Here is a 24,296-nt window from a genome sequence, read left to right on the forward strand (position 1 = left end):
ATGCCAGCCCTGTGCCACTAGCTCAGTGGGGACGGGCTGCTGAGCCAAAACGCCTGCAGTGAGGTCTAGCAACCTGTCATCCCCTCACCTTGCCCCACACACACAGATTCTCACAATGTCTCTCCCAACACATTTATGCAACTTTCCATTGTGGATTTGTGGGCTTGGACAGAAACAAATCAAATTTAGCCCTTAAACACCAATATAATATAACCCCTTATTCTACCAGAAAGGGCCGTAATAGGGTAGAAATCTGGCAAGCGCTTCCTCTATTTCATAGCACACATGCTGTTTAGTGGGCTCTTGTCATTAGGCACATTAATGGCACTCCTTTCTAGATCTTACATGTGTAAGTACTGCATTCAACAGCAGTGCATGCTGGGAAGTGACATTACCTTCTCCAGAGGAGAGGGGATCGAACATGGCCAGCAGTGAATCTGCATGAGAGGGTGCACAGGATAGACTGTGAGCTCCTAGAGAGGTGGAAGAATGGAGGAGTGGATAGAGGAAGAAGTAAATGAGTGACAAAGGATAGTCCCACACCAGCAGACATCCCAAGAAACAAATTCAACAGCTGTGCAGGATGAGATTTAATAGTAAAGAAAAATATATTTTATATCTGAAGATAAAAAAAGTTTGATATACTTGATATCTCACAAAACATTCAAATATGAATTTAAACTTAAGATGCACCAAGTTATTATGTATATATGAAGAGTTCGGTTGCAAAACGCGATAAACGCCATTTTTTGACATTTGGATTTTATTATTGGAAATCACTGTTCAGATGTACCTTAATCTATGTGTGAATTGCTGCCATTAATACGATTTAAAAATGTACATTTTAAGCCTACTACAAAATGTATTTTTTCCCAAAACGCGATATCCGCCAGCCCAGTTTCTTTACAAAGTGCGATATAACGGTTAGGCTATAGTATAGCCTAGAACGTTCAGGATGCTGCGCGAGCTCAGGATGTCAAGCGAGGAGAGAGTCAGCGCCGGTGAAGTGCTCCGAGTTTGCTCAGTGATTTAACGATAATATCAAAACATAAAACATATATTTTTAAAAAGAGGATTCAATAGGCTAACTAAAAAAAACGTTTACCATTTAATTGTTTATACTGTAGGCGGCGAGCTGTCAGTCACGTAGGCTACGTCACTGATCAACAGCTGTCTGTCAGTCAGAGAATCAAAGCTTCAGAGTCAAGCTAACGTTATGGATCTGATCATACAGGTTTGGTTTTCAGCAGCGGTGTGGAAGGAGCCTCCACTCTTTCTGTAACAAGCTACAAGTCGTTTATCTAACTAACTTAATCTTACTTATCTAAATTGTAACTAATCACAAATAGTTCGAAGCTGTTGGATGTGGATGGTTGAAACGATAAACATCCTGCAGTTTGTTTGCTCTGACAGCTCAGCTAGCCAGGCAGTGCAACGGGTTTTTTTTTTTTTTTTATGCCCACTGTCCCTATGTGAAGCACAAGCACGTTGTTATCCGACCTTTTCAAGCAGGGACTGCCCTGGATTACTGGCACACGCCATAGTCACATTATGTTTATTATGGCATTATGTTTTTGAATATTATGAATATTTACGATTAATTGATAAATTATTGTTAATTTTCCCACTGATGATCCAAAAGATTTCTTCAATGGTATTACAGTAGTAGAATATAGCCTATGGTGGATGTATAGCGTTTTGCAAAAAAAAAAAAAAAAAAAAAAAAAAGTTATGTTGTGTATGTTCTGGCCAAAACTAACTCAGAAATCTTATTATTATTAATCAATCTTTGTATATACTATTCTATATATTTATGATGTATTTTTTTTAACCAATTTAAGATGTTTGACAATGTTAAGATAAATATGTTGCATTTTGGCATGGTTTTTGACTTATTTATGAACTATTTATGGACATAAAATTAAATAAAAAATATCCTGGATTTTAAGAATATTGTGTCCTTGGCCTTCACTGAGCTCAAGTAATAGTTTAATGTACAAAAAAATGTGAATGAACTTGACTGTTGATGTCTTAAATAATAATGTCAAATAACCAACATTTCTCAAAATGGATATATCTCGTTTTGCAACGAAACTCTTCATATGTTCCTCTGGCTCTTATTTTCTTTAAACATCTGATGTGTCAGCATTATGCTCTTTGCCATCTGTTTTCCTGGGCACTTATGTGCCTTTACCACAGATAAACTGGTGTGCAACATAAGTTGACATTCACTGGGAAAATGCACTGATCTTAAATTCTGTACAAAGCACAGTGTGTATGTGCCCAATCAGTAACTTGAGTGTGTGTTTGTACCATGAGCAGAGTCTTCTCCATCTGGACTGGTCACGGAGTCTTTGCCTCCAAAATCTGAGCTGCACTCTGAGCGTAGGTCTTCAATCTTATTGGGGATGTCCTCTGACGTGGCACTGATGCCTGCACAAACAATATGTAACAAATCAGCAAAACCTCAAACTATAAATCACAGAAGCAAACATATTACCTTCAGAGCTGTGAAGTAGTTTGGTTTGTCAAAGAGGAAACTTTGGCATGACATTCCTCTTATACAAAGAACAAAATAATGATGAAAAAATATATATATATTTTCTGCTGCCTTAGCAAAACAAGTCTAGAGTTTGACTGTGTATATATCTCTCAGATATACAAAATAGTTCAGATAGTAAGCAAAAGTCTAGCGTATAGGTGATGGAGTGGTGGCCAAGTTGAACAGCCAATCTCATTTCAAGCTCCTCATGGAAGCGGGGAAACCACGCCAATGCTCCCTTGAGCACACAAAGAGGGCAGGAGAATCCCCAGGGAGGTCAGAGTAGGTGAACGAGAGATGGAAACGGCAAGAATGAACGAAAGAGGAAGGGAAAGGCAATCCATCTGCAGAAGTCCTCAGGGAAAACTCCCCACAAGGAGTCGGTCGGGAGTTTGCCGTTGTGTTACCTGGCTCTTCGTCTTCATCACAATGTCACGGCAGAAGAGCCACTGAATAAAGAACTCTGTGAGCCAGGGAATAAAATTTAAATGTGACATGTAAGCGGGATGTTCAAACCTTCGGATTGCTGAATGCTGCAAGCTCATGCTTACTCAAATATGTGATTCCAGACTGACTGTGAACGTCCATTTGAACACATTTAGGCAATTGAGGCTCTGATATGACCTCATTTTGAACAAAATCAGGCTAAAACAAAGTTTGTTTTGGTTGTTCGAAACAGCTTGCCAAAGAGAACTTTCCGGAAAAAGTTTGCTACAGCTGGTAAACACCTTCAAAGTACCTTTTGTCTGCGGCATTTATGTAATAGGTCATAGGTTCTTCTGTTCAGACCATCAAAGTGAGACAAGTAAAAACAAACACACTGAAAGATTGCTTTATAGTAGAAATTTAAGTTGTAATTCTAAGTGAATTTTCATGCTTGCTTTAAAGCAATCTATTGTATAAAGTGCTAAATAAATAAACACAATGTGACTACTGGAGAGCCGAATTAAATATCTGCATGCAAACAGATTCACGTCGCTATGATCTGCTGTTTATTTTGTTATTGAGAGGAAAGCATGCAGCACATATTAACATTTCCATCTAAACATCGCTCTCAGCAGCGTGGACAGCTTTAGGATGTTCGCTAAAAGTATGTCGCTGCAAAGGTATTTCAAACTTCTTTTTACCCCTAAGCGAAGAACGAAAAAGAAGTTCACCGTGAGTATATCGGGGCCTTTAAGCTTCTGTGTATGTGTACCTGAAACGACGCTGAGTCCCGGGGTGCTGGGTCGGGAGCTGACCTCCCTGACCTCGGTGTCATCTGAAGTGCTTCCCACACCGGAGCAGCTCTCCAGCTCCTGCAAGCGTTCCTCCTGCTTCAGGTCTGCAGCTTCTGCAACACAGATTCATTAACTATAGAAAACGGTGTATCCACACACACACAAAAGACACTCAGGGCATCCCCGTGGAGGGCTCTCATTTACGTGCTCATTTGTAATAATGCAGGTCTCAATTGGTCTTCGGAGTCTACTTTTCCAACGCCTCGAACTGAAACAAACCCCAGAAAAGCAAAAAAACAATCACTCATTCTCTCTTTCCTATGTTTGTGATGCAAAACGGGCAGGGAGACAAGACCACACACAGACTGCCGTATGCCTGATACTGGCACAGTGTTGTTTTACTTTCTTATTCACAACAACTGCATGATTTATTTCTTATTCACAACTGTATGATTCATAACATAATTAGCCTTGTTTACAGGATCATTATTAGTGATGTCACAACAACCAAATTTCAGTAGTGGATACTAATACCATTAAAATGTAAAAATTCTCAATACCACAACAAAAACTAATAAGCTACTGAACAAATTTGTTCAATTAAAAAGCTAAATATGAATTAAAATATAAAAAATTAAAAAACATTTTTTTAACATAGCCTGTAAAATGTAATTAAAGTTTTAAACTAGTGATAATAATTAAGATAATAATCAACAATCATAATGGGAGATCAGCAAGTCTATCAGGCACATAATGCACAGTTCCAATGCTTTGACACAAAACATCGCCTTTAAGTATTTAACATTAAGGTATTAAAATTTTAGATGTTTGAATCCCACAATAATATTTAAAATATCAGTAAGCTTAATTAATATATATATATATATAAAATCATAATTTATTGGGTACTTTCAATTGGGAGGTGGCTTTCCTGAACCTTAACCCCTAAATTTCAACTTGTGAAAATGATATTGAAATAATTTTTGCAATTTTTTCCATAGTTTTTAAAACTTTTTTTAAGAAAGGTGAAGTTAAAAAAAATATATACAGTATTTTCTTTGTAAATAATGAAACTGTGTCCCGCATGTTCATGTCACTACCGAAACAGTGTATGTTTTAGTCCATTGGTTGAGACTGATTTTGACCACACCCCTATATTTTTGATTAGTAAATATTCCTGTGTCCCTCTTGTTTATATCTTCTCTCTTTCATAGTAGATAGGTACCATCGTTTTGAGGTAAATGTGTCCAGAAGTGAAAATCTGTGTGTAACTTAAAGGAACGTCACTACCACTACCTTTTCTCTGCAATTAAGCAAACTTTTTTGGGTGTTAATCCATAAAAAAAATGTTTATGTGTGTACAACTGTTCAGAACTGTGCTAGGTAACCATGTACTGATTAGCATCTTTGAGCTAGTCTCAAAAGTATCTAAAATTGTCACTACCGAAACAGTCATGACCGAACCATGTACACATTGTTAATCCTTTATTTGGGGAAAATAAACAAAATTTTAGTACATTTATGCAAATCATTATTACTTTATTATTAGTACCAGAGCTACAATACATTAATAAAGACTCTTGAGTAAAGCCAAAACTGAATAGTAACGCTCTGAGAGAGATCACCAGTACATGGGCAGCCTTAGTCACTAAACTACTCTTGTATGCATTCAGATCTCACCTGAGTCACTTGGCAGAACCTCCACGCTCCACGCCTCGCTCGTTGTCTCAGAGATGGTAGAACCGTACGGGTCCAGAAGCACTGGCAAACACAGCAAGCTGCCCAAAGCATTCTCCGCCGCCGCCCCTGAGAGGAGAACACATACACAGGGGCTTGGTTGAAAATACTGATTACTTGATTTTAATCGATTCTCATTTTGATGAAAAGATATTGATTCTTAAATCACAATATTTTCGTCTATGCTGTTTTCAGTTGGTGCATGAACAAACCTTCACTAAAAATTATTTGAAGCGTGCCTACCATCCAATAAATCACAATAAGTTTTGTGCTTTCAAATTCTGTCCATTTTATTATGAAATTCAAACAATAAATATTGATTTGGCAATCTTTATTGTCGCATGACAGATTGTTGTAGCACCTCAGTTCAAGCGAAGCGGCAGCACAGAGCACACGAGATAACCTGATCATCTCTTCTGCTTTACTACTAGTTACAGCACAAAATAAACATGTATGAACATCAGAAGGTATGCTGAATAATACAATACAACTTACAGAAAAGTAATATGTTGTATTATGTTATCACTTAATCAGTTTCAATAAAACAGCTTATAAACTATTAAAATTAGAGAGGAGCATTTTGCTAAACATGCACTAAATGGCACATTCATTACATTTTTTTCTTAATCTGTTCTTCAATATTGAATGCATGTCTGAATAAATCTGTTATGAAAACAAGTTATGACAGCCAACGTTTTAATGTTCAGGCTAGATTTCGAAAAACTAATTTGAGTAGAAACATTATTATAGTTTGTACCAACTGCCAGGGTTCCCTGCATAGTTTACAGCATTAATAAAAATTGTATGTACTGTACCTGACTTATATCCAAATTAATCGTTATCAAACTGAAATTAAATTGAATTACACGCATGTGAACTGGAATTGAATCGAATTGTGACAGCCCTACACACACATTAGAAACACATGGGTATGATGCATCTCTGATCTAAAGCAGCAAGTAGGCGGGCTACGACAGGGATGGCCAAAGGTTAATTGCAGCCTCCCTCGCACAGACGCAGACACACACATGCGGCATCATCAGGGTTGTGACTTTGAGGTGTGGATCGAGCGGAGCATCACTCATAACCTCATTATTCTCTCAACCGGCATCCCACACAGCGCCTCCTCTCTCCGAAACACTCCCAACAGGAGCTAACGCCTAACAAGGCAGAAGAATGGAGATGGAGAGCAGGAAGGGGGGGGGGGGGGGGGGTGAACAGCTAGCATGGCGGGGGGGGTGTTTGCACTCGTGCAGGGGCGTTTGATGGTCGGGCTGAAGCAGAGATCATGAGCGCTCCATATGAAGCTCTCTGCAGGTCACGTCTCCCCACATACGCACACATACATGCGCACACAAGGGCAGGTTTTGTGGGCCTGCAGGAGAGCTTTCCCCCGCTGGCCCTGTTTACAGTGAGTGAGGCAGGGGCTCTGGGCCGCCCGTCTTTCAGGTGCATGATTAAATGAGTGGCACCCGCAGTAGTGAAACAATTAGAATTTCTGCCTCATTATCATGGTAATCTTATCAGTGGGATAATGAGGTATTAATGGATATTTAATGTGTATCTCATAACCCAATCCCTCGGAGAAAACACATAAGGAAATCGCTGTAAATTCACTTAATGATGGAAAAGTCCCCCAACGCCATATTCCGAGGAATGAAAAATGGAGGATGCAAATGAGAAGGAACCAAGGTCAATAAGACTGCAGGGACTGTGTGAATGTCAGAGAGAGGGAGGCGAGAAAGAGAGAGAACATGGAAGACAAGTGAACAGAGTGAAAAGAAGGGGTGGAGGGAGTGAGTTGACTGAAAGACAGAAGGAGAAAGAGATGAAGAGAGAGATGGAATGTGATCGAATGAAATGAGAAGCAGTTTGCGGTTGCTCTGCACATCACTCTGTACATAACATTTTTGCGTCAAAACCCTTAACCCTAACCCTATAGTTATATCTCAATCCAGGAAAGGATGAACTAAATAAAACAAAATTAGTCAACACTATATATATATATATATATATATATATATATATATATATATATATATATATATATATATATATATATATATATATATATATAGCTAAATGGCACATGCAAATGATTTGTTACAAGGACTACAATAGTAAAACCTCAAATATAATTACAGTAACACAATCCATTGGAATTACTATGGCACTACTAAAGGGGACTAACAGACACTGTAAAGTTCACTCTATAGCTCCTTAATTGAGAAATGCAAATATACAGTTAACCACAAGGTGGCAGTAATGGGTTTGCTGGCTAACATGCTAAAAAGAACCTTATCTCACTGTAAAATGTGTCATTTGCACTTGAATCCTAAACAAATTGTTAGGAAACCATTACTATTTATGGTTATAAGTTAATATGATCTATATGAACAAGTGCACTATAAAGTGCAAAGCCTTATGACTGTAGCCATGACTGTGAGATCTCCTGAAATAAACTCATACCTGCTATCTCCTGCAGTCGGTCCTCATCCATGTTGGGATCGAAGTCACTGCCCAGGACGTCGGTACTCCAAGTCTCACTGACCGTCTCAGAAATGTCTCGATCATCTGTCAGGCCCATCATGTCCCGAATCTCAAACTTGCGCAGTTTATCGTCCAAATTATCCTGTGTAGTGGCTACAACCCAGAGTAATAATCAAGCTTTGCGACTTTAACCAAAAAGCTCTTGTGAATGCTATTTAGTTTGTTGCTGGAGATTTTTTTGGGTGAAATACTTTAAAACACAAATTCACCTTGTTCATGTTCCAGTAGTTGTAAGGCCTCTGCACCATTACTACCAGATGGCCCGGGTCCTCCTTCTGACACAGACTCCACCTCCAAGTCCAAAGAAGAAACTGAATTGGAGCGGTTAGACGGGCCTACAGACAGACCACAATTATTCATGTTCACTAACATACTACTAGTATTCAGATGCTTAGTTTTATCCACTTATTACAACTGTAAATTAACAGAAGGTCTATAAACTGTAAAATGTATATAAAATAAATAAGACTGCTATATTTATTTTTCACAAATTTCTCTTACAAAGACCATAGGAAAGAAAAGAAAATGCCAGGTGGATATGGAACAGTTTATGAACAAGAGAACCATCTGCTGGTTGTCTGGTGAAAACACACCCTCAGAAATGCCCTCCAGGTTGTCACTGCAAAGTGAGAAGCGCAGCGTTTTGTCAGGCTTGCCGTGCAGTTTGTTGTCGTCGACAGGGGCATCTCCTTGTCCGCCATCTCCAAGATTCAGAGTCAGAACCTGCGGACATAGACACAGCCGTCACATACCAATATCACTATCTATAGAATCACCAGTGCTTGTTATCTACTATACCATTGACCATCACAGCATATGGCATAATGACTTTAGCTTCAGACCTCGTTTTCTGACATCATCCCAGGTACAGTCTGTTGTGAGGATCCGAATGAGATGACCAGCACTTCCTCAGGCGTGACCTCCTGCAGAGACTCCTGGGAGCTAGCTTCAATCTCACCCTCCTGGGCCATGTTGGATCGGCTTCGGCTGCGAGAGCCTGCTGGGTGAGGAGGAAGGGGAATGGAGACATACTGTTAGGGTTAGAGGAACGCAAGGCGGCTAAAACTGTTAGCAGAAGCCTAAAAAAACACGATGAAAGCCTGCATGAGCATTAGCACTCACAAATGCTCAAAAACATCTTTAAATGGCAACAAGAACACATGCGAGTGAACAAACTGTTCTGATAACTGTGACAATATGATGATGTTCCATACTTCTTAGACAACTTGGAATGTCACCTTTTTATGGATTATGAAACCTTTTTTGAGAGACTTTTTGTCCAGAATCGGTCTTAAAATTGGAATTGAAACTGGATAAAGCAAAGCAAACAAATCAAATGAAGAAAACAGCTGGAATACTGTGGAAAAAGTTGCAGGTAGGCTACATCTTACAAAATTTATGACACTCATAAACAGTTTTGCTTGTCTGAGCAACTACAACTACATTTATATCGCTAGAGGCAAGTATTGCAGTCCAGATGTGTTATAGCGGAAGTGAATTGTATAGCAGGGACACACACGGCAGACACAGGCTTTTACAGGTTTACACCTGGTATTTAGATGCGTTTTGGTCGATCGGATCACAAGTAGAAGAGGCAGAACCCGGCTCTTTTGTCCATTTTCAACCACTTACCTCCTGATTTCCTCAATTGGAGGGTCTTTGGTCAGGTAAATGTATGGGTTTTTTTTTTTTAGATCTTTCGATCTAATGGACAAAATAACCTTGCGCAATTTACATATGAACGCGCCCAGAGACGACTAAAAAACATACAGAAGCCGATCAACCAAAACACATCTTAATACCAGGTGTAAACAGGGCCATAGTGAGCACTGTTACAGCATGGGTGAAGCGTTAAGAAGCTATGAGTGGACGGAGGTAATTGTACATGTCGTTCACGGCAGAGCGACAGTGTTACCCACCAAATGGGGTTACTAAGGGTATATGAGCGGACAGGGCAGTGGCAGAGGGCTCCCAACACGTTATGGCTGCCAACTGTTGTCCTGATGATCATTGGCAGCAAGGCAGGAAAAAAAGGTGGAAGAGACAGAAGGGGGAAATCAGAGAGTTGGTGGATAAGATAAACTGTGTAAAAGATCAGTAAATGTAAATGAGTGTAAGAACAAACACTAGTAAATTAACATAAGACCATCAAATAATGTCCATGTCTTGTGGGTGGTACAGAAGAGATATTAGCTCTGTTCCAGAATGCTTATGACTCTTAAGCCTCCGATGCTCGTAACTGATCTGAATACATTTTGAACAGGTTAGAATATTGCTAAGGTAACAGTGCTATGCTCCGTGCAGAAACATTTTTTTTTTTTTCATATTGAGTGAAATACATTAAAATTATTTTAAATCCAACTTTTCTCAGACCTCAATCAATATTTTTTTTCTCTGAGCTTATTTTGAGATTGCTTTCTCTGTGAAGAATGCATGGGTTATGACTAAAAAAGATTTATTTATTTTTTTAACAAAAAAATTATTATTATAAAATAACAACAAATAATTATTAATAATATTATTTGTTACAGAAACCCAAGTGTGTATCATTATATAAACTGTATTATTAATAATAATACTTTTAATTTTAATATTATACCATTTAATTTATTACCAAAAAAAAACAAGTGTGTATCTTCCTACAAACTGTCATATGAACAACCAGTTTAAGATTTAAGTTTCACATCTTTAAATACACAAAACTTGCTTTCAATATGAACATATGAAAGTCAATGTTTCAATATGAAAGTAATCATATTTACAGTATAGTTCGATTACCGAGTCAGATGTTGATTCAGTAAGCTCTCTAACTGATTCAGTAGGTTCATTAAGTGAAATAATTCAATTCTTTCTAAACAATTCATTAAAAGAACCAGCTCAAAAGAGTCATTTATTATTGAATCAGATTATAGTGGACTGCATTTTCTGTAATCAGAGGGTTAGTCTCCAAAACATTTGCAGCAACCAACATGCAGTAAAGTGAATGTAGAAGGAATACCAATGGGGAGTCTGTTCTTCTTGTTGGCGGGTGTGGTAGCTGGAGAGAGCTGGGGCGTGTTAGAGGGCGTGAGCTCCAGGCTGTTGCTCTTTGTCGTGCGGGACTGAGGTACATTGGCTAGTAGGGTTTCCAGTGCCAGGTGGTCTTCTTCTCTGAGCTGATCGCCTGCAGTGACACTACGCACAAAGTCCACCTGAACACAGAAATGAGGTTTAAGACACTTTTTTTGCTTTGCTTTGGTACAAACGTACTATCAAACAATCACTCTAAATTGCTATCCGATAATTTCTTTATGTCAATATCCTGTGAAATAAGGCTTACAAAGATGTACGGTGAGCTTTCTTTATGTCTTCAAGTAATTTTTTGACTCACTCTTAATCCGTGCTGGTAATTAATGCAGGTGGGCCTCGTTATTCAGCTATCATCATTAGTGAATTTCAAACAGTGAGTCTAATGCAATAACAACATAGGAGTCGGGCTAATTGGCTCTGTAAATGACAGTGTGATGATGAACATCTTGCTGCTCATGCTGAGAAGAAAACCAGGGAAATGGAGGGTTATTGGCTCTTGGCAGGGTTGTGCAGGAAGAGTAAAGCATTGTGGCTGTAAAGGTATGAAGCATGACTGTTACTGCTGTATTGACGTGACGGGTTTGGGCTTGTCTACTTCACCTTCTTTTAAACCAACAGAACGATTCATATTTCATTGATCTGAGTCTCATGTCTCAAGAGTAGAGTAAAAGTACTGTGATATGTTTTGATTAGGGCTGTCAAATGAATTAAAAAAAGTGATTATGCATTTTAAATGAATTACATGACACTGTGATTAATTAAATTAACTGCACATTATTGCACATCAATATTACGTAAAAGCTCTGAGGAAGAAAATTCAATGCTTTACTAATTTGCTACAATAATCTAATATCTTTGAATTGACACTACAAAAAAAAGTGGCTTTAGAGGTCAATAAATTATTTGATTTATTTCCATATCCTTATCATAAGCTAGTCACAAGCCTACTTTCCACATCAGTCCTTAGTGTTAATGTTTTTGTGTGCTTATTTACATGCAGGTCAGCGGACATAATTAATGCATTCATTTTAGTATCACATTATATTTTTATAATTGTATCAAATTAAAATCCTGTCGTAATATACCGAAGGTGGACTAGCTAGTAAATATATGACAACGTTTAGGATTACATTACCTATGTCTGCTAACCTAAAAAGATTCATCTGAACAGAGCGGTTCATAAAAGGATGTGAAACTGCATAAGTCTTATATAAGTCATAGTGCAACTTGTTACAAAAATGCAGACCATATTTTAGAGGGATATTTAACAGCCCATTTATCTCATTTGTACTTTTGATTTTGAAATCATAAAAGTCAGCTGACATTAACTTCCTTCTACACGCCTCTTTCATTACATACCAGAGCTAAAAGCTGATTATGAGTCATGAAAACCACCGTCCGTGACAGGCCCTCCAGTAAATTCATTGACGACATGGGTGGGGTCTCGACAGCTCTTCCACCAATGACAACATCCAAAAAGGCAGCAACACACGTCTGAAAAGACCAAAAAGCAAACTTCAATGAGTCAATCACAAAAAAAGACTTGGAACATGTTAGTAAGTGAACCATTTAACGTTTTCTGATTATGTTTGGAATAGTGTACTAGCATGGCACTACTCTTACTCTTTGTGTAACATGCACAATGTATTCTGTGTGCATTACGTCAATCTTTTGTATACATGGCCAGATGACATTTGCTAAACTGTGATTTAAAATAAAGGAATAAGTTCAATGGCATATTCATTTTGGCGGTCAAATCATATTGAGAATGATGTTGGTTTAGACTACTGAAATTTATTGTGACCCTATTATGTAAACTGGCCAATACGCAATACGCTAAATAGATGTAGTTTCAGAATCAGAGACAAGGAAGCTTTGTATTTTGGGATTCTTACCTTATCAAACTTTAATAAACTGCTTTTACGTCGAGGATCTCCATCATCTGCATCAGACATGGCTAATTGTTGCAATAATTGCCCCACCTAAATGATCAAATTAGATTTTATTTTTCCAAATACATTCATAACACAGACAGACATGAATAACACTAAATGTGTTAGAACAAGCATTTGATTCTAGAAAAAAAACATAATCCAGTGTTTCATGCACTGTCGCTGAATCTACAGCCTCATGTCAAAAAAAATAAAAATTCATTTTATCCTAGTCAGTAAGATTATTTATGTTTTTGAAAGAAGTCTCTAATGCTCACCACAGCTGCAGTTATTTGATCAAGAGTACAGTAATAACAGTAATATTGTAAAATATGATTATAATTTATAAGTTTTCTATTTTAATATATTTAAAACATAATTTATTCCTGTGATGACAAAGCTGAATTTCCAGCATCATTACTCCAGTCTCTATTATGCTGATTTGGTGCTCAAGAAACATTTCTTATTATTGTTGGAAACAGTTACACATTACAGAGATTACAGTTGTTTTGTAATATAATGATGATGAAAAGCTGATGAAAGCAGTGTAAATCACAATCAAATAATTCTTATAATTTGGTTATTTTAATTAATTGGTCAAAAAGACTCCCAATCTCTCAGATCACTGGTGCGAATCTTCCCTGGCAGGTAAGAGAAATAGCATCTGCCTCACTAAACTGCAAGTAATAACTTTCAACTTCAAAAAAACTGAACCATAACTTGAATTTAACTGAAAGCTGTTACTCTGTTCTGTAAGTAACACTCTACATATAATAAAATATGGTATGAAAGATTTAAAATTTAAAATGACACAAAATTGCTTGCTGGCTAATCATGCAACAATTACAGGCCTAGTTCAAGTTATCCATTCACAAACAAATACTTTTTCACAATGGTATCTAAATAAATAAATAAAAACTTTGGTTTTAATAAATATGTTAGTTTGCTTTTATACTATATATCTAAATACCACTCAAAAATAAATTGTTGTGAAAGTGGAAATTCTTATCTGTAATACTGTTATACTATCAGCATTTTAACTAACTAATGGCAGTCAAAGTAATTACATTAATATACTGATAATGATGCAACACCATTATCCTCTACCTGCATGAGGTTGAAACGAGCCACCTCATTGATGGGTGCATCTGAGATGATGCCGTACTGTTCAGGGTTGACAATGGCTGGACAGATGAAGCAGGTGAGCAGCAAGTCGGTGCACATCGTCCTCACCTCCCCGACCTCTAACCTCTCAACCCGTGCCAGCGTCTTATACATCTGAGACACAATCCAACGCAGACTCTGTGGGAAGCAGTAGGTGTTCTGCTTCAGGTAGCCGATAAAGGTATTGACCAGGGTCACAAGCTTGGCCTCATTGGCCTCCACCTCTGCCTGAACTTTTCTGCGGTACTCATCTGTGCCTTTCTCCCCAAACAGGCGCTCCTGCTGGGTCGGGGTAAAGCGTTCTATCAGTTTGGCTGGATCTGTCTCTAGATGGTCCTCGTCCTCCACCAGCAGTTGCATGATGGGCTCATGAAGGGTTGCAGTGAGAAAAAGCTTAGCAGAATACAGGCCCTCGGAGAAGAGTTTGAAGAGGATGCTGAAGGCACACGTGCCTCGCCGTAACAGGCGGCGAGGGTTGTCACTCTCCTTTAGTTCAAATTCCACCAAATAACGCAGCACCTGTTCAGAGTAGGAAAGCACAAACAGCGTTACCTGGTATAAGTATCAAGCAAACAAACAAACATATATATACATACATACATACATACATACATGCATACTATAATAAAAAGTAATGGCTAGTGACTATTACAAATAAACAAATTGTATTAACTTGGACTAGAAAAAGTTTAAATGCTTTGATACACCTGCAGATTTATATCACTACACACATCCAATGTACCTGCAGCAGGTAGCTTTCATCCTCTTGCATGATGCAGTTGCCATAGAGTGAGGTGAAGACTGTGTGTATGACCCCCTGCGTGTGCTCGTGATTGAGTCTCTCTCCTGCCACCAGACAGGATGCCACCAATCGTGGGTTCTCCCTCAACCGGCCCAAGAACTCCCCGTAGATGCTCTCCTGAAAGCCCAGTGTCTTATAACCATCCACAAACTGTGTGTCCTCCAGAAACTTGGCATGCTGACAGCATTCCGCAGGAGAAGCCTCCACACTGGAAAGGAGAGAGACACATTCAGACAAGTGGATCGCAGAAAACCATGTAATTAAATCTGATCACCCTGGAGATGCATTGGAATGAATGTGCATTTAAGAAATATCTAGATAGTATCTGCTGGTTGGTTACAATTGAAGATTTACAAAATCCCCACTGAAAAGGAGCCACCCTGAACTACCTTGAATGTTGGACTAGAATCCAAGACTACAGATTTAATCATTTGATAGTGTGCTGCAATGTACTATAGATGATGGTAGGGCTGGGCGGTATGACCAAAAATCTGTACCACTTTTTCTTTTTCTTTTATCACAGAACCAAACCAGGAAATCCCTAATGATTTAAAACCATATCCCTAATGATTTAAGAAATGGACACAGCGACCCCATAGACTTCAACAGAGAAAAGTGAAGTCAATTAGAAGCACTCACTTCCTGATGGCTGAGCGTACTGCGCAAACTCAAACTGAGCTTGACGACGTAGATGTGACGTGAGCAACCCGACTGTCTTCTAGTAGCTGTGCCAAGAGAAATCTGAATCATTCCCTTCCGAAACTTGCAGAGACGGAGAGCGTGAGTAGGAGCTGTCCATGAGCTAGGAGCAGGAGCAACTTTATGACTCTCTATGGGCTTCTCCCTGGACTTTATCAGACTTTATGCCTCAACGTCCCCCCTCGATTGCCTGCAAGTTTCTCCTCCTGTCTATATGCTAATTTCTCAACTGTGCGACAGAGAGTCGCGTGGTTATGACACAATCGTTAGCCTATTTTTACAAAAACTGCTTCTACGGGGCCATAACGTAAGATACAAGATAATGGAGCCTTTTATACATTGTCGTGTTTCTTTATAAATAAATAATGGACAAATGGAGTCTTTAAACACCTCAGATGTAAAGTTGTTTGCTGTCAAAGTGACACCAAAATGAATGGAATGGAATGCTAACAGCAGGTGATGGCTTGCTAACCAATGGCGGCCCCCGGGGAAGGTACGCTTTCCGGGTGCTGGATTACCCCCTTGTTTAAAACGACAAAATAAGCCAGGCCTCAACGTTAAGGATTATTTCTACGGTTAAAATTTTTACTTGCCGTGTCAAAATGTTCACTGGCCCCACCACAAAAATAAATAAATAATTAAATTATAATAGTTATTGTTTTCATTGTGTCAGAACCTGTGGTGAAAATCAAGTTTTTAATGTTGTTTATCCATGTAGTGTTTTTGATATGCTAGAAGACAAACCATGTGAAAATTTCCAAGCACATTGCAGAGTATTTTCTCTTTAAAACTGCATTGATCTAAACACAGTCTCAAAACATGCGGTTTGAAATCGCTTGTGTTTCTTACATCACAAACTACCTTGTAACCAATCACATCAATGTGCCGGCGGGCTTTAGCATATCATCAACTATGACTGCTCTGAAGTAGGGGAGTCTCAAGAGAAGCCAAGTTATCCCGGTATATTTTTCTGTTGATATGAAAAAACGGGTACTTTTAGCAAAACAGTGTGTGAATTATGTACAATATGATGTATTTTACAATGTTATGATGAACTATATGCCTCTCTCCACTGACGTGCTGAGTTGTTCAAAGAGTTTGGAAGGATACTGATTGTTAGAAGGCAGCTGTCTGAGTCTGAGGTGGCTGTTTGATAACATAGTCAAGCAAAAGGTTAATTATATGAATTACCGTTATGTGTCGGACTTTGTAAAGAGCGATACCATTGTGCAGTGTTTACCTCAGTAAGTTGACCGAGCAAGTGGATCTCTGAGCTGAGTGAGTGAGTGAGTGAGTGAGTGAGTGAGGGCGGGGCTAATTAATTAGCATACTCATGGATCCGCGTATACTAAATGAAGCAAGGGTGCACAGTTACATACAAGCTATTTAAAGACATGAAGAAATTTTTTTCACAGGAAAAAAAATTTAAATATGTAATTTTGGTGATCAACTATGAGTTTTAAGGGATAAAATTGACTTCAGGGGGACTATAAAACATAACCGACTCTCTCCAAGATGGGCATTTTAAAGGGGTGGTTCGGGATTTTTGACATCGGACCTCATTTTTAAGTCAGCCTGGGGTGCGTTTCCCGAAAGCATCGTTGGCCAACTATGGTCGCAAGTTCCGTCGTTACCAATAGAGTTCAATGGACATTGCGATGAACTTGCGACCATAGTTGGCCAACGATGCTTTCGGGAAACGCACCCCTGGTTGTTATTCATCAGTGGAGACATTTTTTAAAAAAAATTATCCAGTCCTTATATTTGGATAGTTAGCCGATGCTAGGCTAGCGCGAGTCAAGGGTAGATGTTAGCCAGCCATTAAAAACCGTTTTACCCACTCCACAGTGCACCAAACGCAAATCAGTTATAACACTAGACTATCGATGCAAATGTACGTTGAGAGAATAATGTTAGAAATCAAACTTACCTTTCATCACATTGCATTAGTTATAATTTGTTCCCTGTAATCATAAGCCTTGTCTACAGCAGCAGCAAAGTAATATTGATTACCTAGGCAACCGAGTGAGCCGGTACACACATGTACTGCACACACTGTAGTGCGCTTCTTTTCTGTGTTTACTTTTTGCCGCATTACTAACTGGAGCAAAGTAAAATTCCGCAGCTGCTGAGAAACTAGTTCCTTTGGGATCATTGAGATGAAAGGTAAGTTTGATTTCTAACATTATTCTCTCAACGGACATTTGCATCGATAGTCTAGTGTTATAATTGATTTGCGTTTGGAGTGGGTAAAACGGTTTTTAATGGCTGGCTAACATCTACCCTTGACTCGCGCTAGCCTAGCATTGGCTAACTATCCAAATATAAGGACTGGATAATTTTTTTTAAAAAATGTCTCCACTGATGAATAACAACCAGGCTGACTTAAAAATGAGGTCCGATGTCAAAAATCCCGAACCACCCCTTTAAATCTAGAATTTGTCTGTTCAAGTGCAAGACGACTAGCCTAGAAATCTAGACGCACCCTAGCGGCAGCAAAATGTATTTCGCAGCCAGGGTAGTCTAGACACTCTCAATGAACCTTCTCGCTGCAAAAACCCAGATTGGGTCAGGCCAATCACGTTGTGTATAGAGTAGGCGGGGGCGGGCTTAACATACACGACAGAGTTGCGACGGTTACCTGGCTGCTGCTACTTGAAAACAAAGAATGGCGGCTGCTGATGGAGAACAACGGTCTTTCGAATCGGCTTTGGCCGCGACTCTGGAGGACTTGGAGTTAAGTTTTTCTTTGAGAAAAGAGCAAAGAACGGCACTTAAGTCATTCTTTAAAAAAAGGAAGATGTTTTCGTCGTTTTGCCGGCCAGATATGGCAAAAGTTGAATCTATCAACTAAGCTCCGCTGTTGGGAAAACGCTCTGGTTGGTTGAAGCGCTGTCCTATTGCATGCAGAGGGAATTTGAAAGACAGCCGTTTATCCCGCCCCTCGGAGTGAGCCGTGACTATGGTGAGTTTCCAGACCTAACATCTTGATGTAGGTCTGGCTTGCCAGGCTACAAGACGACATGAAAGAGAACTCAATTCAGTATTCACGCACTGACTGAGATTTCTGGGTGTGCGCTTCATGAGTGTTCATGCACAAAACTCCTCTCACAGTGCATGAGTATGATCGAACTGAACTCCGAATAGAGTGCCCTTTCACAAATAATAAGCTAAATAACTAAAAATCAATACATTTCTTATTTTAATTCACCCTCTCAGCACCTTTTTTTTTTAAGAGCGAGTCGTCATTTACTCACCCTCATGATTTTCCAAACCAAAACTTTGTTTCTTCCATGTAACACAAAAGTAGAACTACTAGAGAATGTACAGGCCTCTCTATTCCATATAATGAAAGTGAATGGAAAACCAAGCTGTTTTATTTGGAAAAAAAAGTGTCCGGAACATTCTTCATTTATTTTTTACTGTTCCGCAAAGAAAGGCCTTAATGTTGTTCCAAACCTTTATGAGTTTGAGTAAAAGATGACAAATCTTTCTAACGAAGTCTAAAATGATGAAAGACATAAAAGAAAGTATTAGTCAATCAGATGTCAGAACTTGCCAAGCCAGAAAACTAATTTGGCTCTTTCCCCAGCCACCTACCACAGAGATAATCTGCAATGTGATCTTAGTGATTCTTCCAGTTCAGTTAATCAGGTAATGAGTCATGAAAGAAAGTAACAAGGAGAGTCTCCTGGTTTTACTGGTCTGGAGTGCACAGTGCAGTCACCTGGTTAGGATTAGGCGGTCGAGGTTGATCCTTTGTTGTTTGGCAATCCAGGCTGCACGGTAGAGCCTCTCTGCTGTCTTTAGCACTTCATTGTTGAGACGCTGGATGAGCTGCTTCTCTGATGCCACGTACAGCCGTTCCTGCTTCAGGTGGTGGGCCAGAGTGTGAATGTCTGGCTTCACCATCGTTCAGCTCAGCCACGGCGCTGCAAATAGACAGCAAAACAAGTAGGCTAAAGTAGAAATATTGAAAGAATTGTCACCAGAATATAATGTAAACACTAATGTAAATTCAATAGAAGAGATGGGCAAAGTATGAGTAACAAATCTGAGCAGTATAAACCACACTATAGCAGACATATTTATAGTGTATTACTTTGAGTCTTTTGTTAACTCAAGCATTGCGTAATGTGAAGCTGTGTTTGATCTGATGACAGATTTCTAATTCATGTAATAAATAATCATACCTTGTAGTTTGCATACATCAAGTCTCAAATAAAGAAAATAAAATGAGATGAACTTTTCATTTATGAACATTACTTCACTAAGCGATGGAAAAAATAAGTAATACATCAATGTATTTTTGGGACACATTTTTCTTCTAAATTAATAACACAGTTACCATGATAAAAAAAAAAAAAAATAATCACTCATTCCATGAGTTTTTTGGTTTTACCACCCACCCCGATGGGAAACTGACAAACTTGAGGAACTGTTTTCAAAAGGGGTTCAGAGACAATACTGATCAAAACACAATAGACTTCAGTTGGAGCAGATGCCATAATTAATTAGACATGAATTAAAAAAAAGAGGCTGTGAGTGACAGAAGAACAGACAATAGTCATTCTAGTCAACTGAATGAGATCTGTCTGTTGTTCAAGACAAAATACATCAAGTTGACTAGAATAAATCTACTAGACATTTTGCATTGACCTGGATAAAAGTTTCCACAGATAGTTCTCTAAATATGTCATTGTGTATTAAGTTCAACTGTAATGTGACACGTCTAACTTTCAGTAAACTGTGTTTAACAGTTTGGAGTTTTTTGGGTTTTTTTTACTAAACATTTGGTCACACTTTAGTTTAGGGTCCAATTCTCACTATTACCTAGTTGCTTATTAGCATGCTTATTACTAGAATATTGGCTGTTTATTAGTACTTATAAATCACATATTAATGCCGTAGTCTGCATGGCCATATTATAGATCATTTAATCCTGCCCAATACCTAAACTTAACAACTACCTTACTAACTATTAATAAGCACTAATTAGGAGTTTATTGAGGCAAAAGTCATAGTTAACAGTGAGTATTGGACTCTAATTTAAAGTGTGACCAAACATTTGTAAAGAGCTAGGTTATGTTAAAATGCATGTCTAATGCAAAAGTATGATGGACAGGACATTTTCATTCACATCAAATAAAGCTATTTTGGCCAAGGTTCTCAGGCCAAAGTTGTTCACATTTATACTTGTACTGACAAAAACACATTTATATTTTTCATTAAACATTGTTTACTTGCCAAATCTAGTGTGGATGTGTCACACACTAGGACTGGGTGATATGGATCTCTGTATTTTTTGGCTGAATGGAGATGCATGATATACATCACGGAGGGTATTTGGATGATAACATATAAGGCATCTCTCATGTTTTGGACAATTTGGATTATGCTTTTTCCTCGCAACTGCTCAATCCGTGTCCTCTGCAATTTTTCAAAAGCGCTCGTATTATCAAACTATTGTATATCGATAAACTGTATTGCCTCATCCTATATCATTTATAAAAATATACTGATATATCATACAAACTCAATATACTGCCCAGCCCTATGTCAAACCGGTCATCACTGGAATAAGAGGTATAATTACTTCTGGGAAGTAAGCAGAAGTATTTATCCTGCAGCAGGTTTGGTTCCTTTGGAGTGTAGTGTCACTACAACATCTAACCCTAAACTGGTCCCAACAAGGATTGAGTAATACACCCCCATTATAACAGCTGGACCGCACATCTCAATATTACACATAACTTATAGGACAAAAGCACGTGGGGCCTATTATGAAAGTAAAATCACTAGAGATAAAGTCAATAAACAGAGCTGCTGAATAGCGCAAATCCAACTGTGTAAGACAAACAATCAGGCTTAAACAGGAAGACTGCTCTATTTCCTCTGAGACAGGAGAGAATAGAGCAATTTTCGTACAGGGAACTTATGAGACTATAAACACGGGCATACAGCATAAAAAAATTGCACAAATTTTATAAGGTCCAAAGGGCATGCTGAAGTAAAGCATTTTTTAATTACTTCACCTTTTTAACCCAGAGTCAGCACACAGCAATGGCAACTACGCACTTAGCTTCGATGCGTTTCATTTAACCCCCTGAAACTGCCGTAAAAAGAAGCAAGGCATGAAATGCATCATTTCTGCTTATTGGTTTTGTGTGCAAAACTGATGCCATGCACAAACTCTGCCATAATCTTTGACCAAAACCATTCTACACCAATGCAGCTAAGAGTATTAAGGACTTTGCAACAGTTAAATCCATTAATAATCCATTGTTAAATCATTCACTATAATGACTAACAATGCAAAGACCACATAAAATGCTGTCTTTTAGACAGTATCCTTCACCAGTTATCACAGCCTGAACACAAACTATTCAGAAAAAAACAAACACATGCTCTCTGCATGCAATTTGCTTTTGGTCACCAATGTATTTTAGGGCCCAGTTCAAACTACATTTCTAATGTTACTGAAATACAAAATCCATCATATATAAGTGAAAGATAATGTAATGTAAAGTCAGTTACCATGCAAATAAGCTCAAAATAATACAGTGAAGGACCAATCAGAGTGAAGTGTTCCAGAACTATATAAAAAATAAATATGTAAATCAATCAGTGTTGTTAACTAAAACTATTAAAAAAAATGTTTCTGATAATTGAAAACAAGATGATAAAATATAAATATTAAATCTAAACTAGATTTTCAGAACTAGATAAACAGAAATGCAGCCTTGGCAACTAACTGAAATAAATACAAATAAGTAGGCTACTAAAATTACTAATACTTTTAATTCAATTTGAGTAAAGCTGAACACAAAAAAAAGACTAAATCACATAACAAAATTACTAAAATTTAAATGGTAAGACTTTACAATAAGGTCTCAATTGTTAACATAGTTAATGCATTAAATAACATTAACAAAGTGTAATAAATGCTGTAAAAATATTTTGCGCGTTGTTAAAGTTAGTAAATAAAAACATTCACATTTATGTTAATTCACAGTACATTAACTATGTTAACCAATAAAAATTCTGATCTTAAAAATGTAGTAGTAGATTGAGATTACCAGCCAGACCTGCAGGCACTTTGTTTTATGAATGGCCAAAAAAACAATATGTAAATCACATTAGTCGCCTTCGCCTTCTCACATAGCGGAGGGATGTAGACAAACAGAAAGCACATGCAAACATTCAAACAAGAGAAAATGCAGAAAATTCTAATAATTTCATGGACCGTTCCTGAGACACAAAGAGGTCTTTGTAAAGCACGGTTAGACAGGAGAACGTGGGATGAAGAGCAGCCCCGAGATGCCCTCGATTGAGCCGGGCCCCTGCGCATCCGTGTAGCAGCCCACAAATACACAGAGCGGAATATCAGTACATCCGCGGAGGCCTCTTGTACCACTCACTCCTGAATCAGCTCAACCTCTTGTCATCCTGCCAAATAAAGCACATCAATGCACTCACTGTGTTTTGTGGTTGAATGCAGAGGTATGTGGAGATTTAGCCTGGGGGGCAGAGGAAAAGGCCACCCTTTCACTTACTTTCTACTTCTATTCTGAGAAAGTTTAAGGTAGCTGTATTGGCTTTTGTGCTTTACTGTAAGTGTCAATATAGGCTTATAAATAGCAAAGGCATGTGCTGTGTTACACTGAGTAAGCATTAAATAAGCTTACCAAAGAAAATCTATGAATCAAAGCAAACAACTAGGTCTACTTTTCTAAAGATCTAAACTTAGCTTAGTTGGCCATATGGTATCAGATGGTAATAGCATTATATTACCATTCAAAAGTTTGGGGTCAGTTAGATTTTTCTTTTTAAGAAATGAATAAAGACCTTACACATAGTAGGCCTATAATGTTAACTTATAAAAGAATTCTATTTCAAATGAATGCTGCTCTTTTGCTTTTTTTCAAAATCATTCATACCGACAAACTTTTCTAAGAAAATATATTTTTTTAAATGTTTTATGACAAAAATATTTTATAATTTAGGCTAACCTCCAGTACTACAGAAACAGTGAGAGGAATGCTGCTTAGATAGCAAGATGCATCATTAAAATAAATAGTATCTCTATTTTGAACTATGTTTTGAAGACAGTAATGGCATCTCTTATTTATAATTCTTTATTAAAGGGATAGTTTACTCTAAAATTAAAATTAAGTCATAAATAACTCGGCCTGGTGTTGTTCTAATGCCGTACGCCCTTCTTTCTTTTATGGACCTCAGAGAAGAAGGCATGGATTGTATTTCGTGTCACGTTTTTGTATCTTGACTTCTCACAATTTGTGTGCTTTTTCTGGGCGAGACAGAGTGAATTGTTGCGCTAATTGAGTCTCAAGAACACGCATGTCGCGGAACCGTGCACTGAAGACCATCAGCCAAGGTCAGGATTTTTGTTAAATAAAAGGCTACATTGTTACATATCGTATAGCTACCCTCACAACACTTGGAATATACGCATGCCGCATGGATACCTTATGTCGCTATTCAGCTGGACATTTAATTTACATGAGTACTTCGTTTTCATTTTATGGTGAACTATCCCTTTAAGATTGACTTTTATAGTT

The 24,296-nt window shown here is 38.1% G+C and overlaps 1 protein-coding gene across 8 annotated transcripts in view; it reads right to left on the reverse strand.

Annotated features, from left to right (window-relative positions):
• The window catches only part of gapvd1 (GTPase activating protein and VPS9 domains 1), a 45,172-nt gene that overhangs the window by 12,611 nt on the left and 8,265 nt on the right, over positions 1-24,296 (reverse strand). For 2 of the 8 annotated variants that reach the window (XM_081349607.1, XM_081349606.1), the window contains 15 exons: positions 19,442-19,646; positions 14,956-15,223; positions 14,157-14,732; positions 13,014-13,100; positions 12,478-12,612; positions 11,048-11,240; positions 9,969-10,049; positions 8,892-9,049; positions 8,643-8,772; positions 8,259-8,384; positions 7,969-8,142; positions 5,443-5,568; positions 3,741-3,875; positions 2,314-2,433; positions 396-473 (listed from right to left, as the gene is read on the reverse strand). In XM_081349607.1, coding sequence (XP_081205733.1) covers positions 396-473; positions 2,314-2,433; positions 3,741-3,875; positions 5,443-5,568; positions 7,969-8,142; positions 8,259-8,384; positions 8,643-8,772; positions 8,892-9,049; positions 9,969-10,049; positions 11,048-11,240; positions 12,478-12,612; positions 13,014-13,100; positions 14,157-14,732; positions 14,956-15,223; positions 19,442-19,626 — 2,572 coding nt within the window. In that variant the 5' untranslated portion in view covers positions 19,627-19,646. Of the gene's footprint in view, positions 1-395; positions 474-2,313; positions 2,434-3,740; positions 3,876-5,442; positions 5,569-7,968; positions 8,143-8,258; positions 8,385-8,642; positions 8,773-8,891; positions 9,050-9,968; positions 10,050-11,047; positions 11,241-12,477; positions 12,613-13,013; positions 13,101-14,156; positions 14,733-14,955; positions 15,224-19,441; positions 19,647-21,749; positions 23,164-24,296 lie in introns of all 8 variants that reach the window. The other 6 variants (XM_081349608.1, XM_081349605.1, XM_081349611.1 and 3 more) reach the window with 6 other exon arrangements.

Source organism: Scardinius erythrophthalmus, assembly GCF_964197995.2.
Source record: "Scardinius erythrophthalmus genome assembly, chromosome: 20".
NCBI classification, from domain to species: Eukaryota; Metazoa; Chordata; class Actinopteri; order Cypriniformes; family Leuciscidae; genus Scardinius; species Scardinius erythrophthalmus.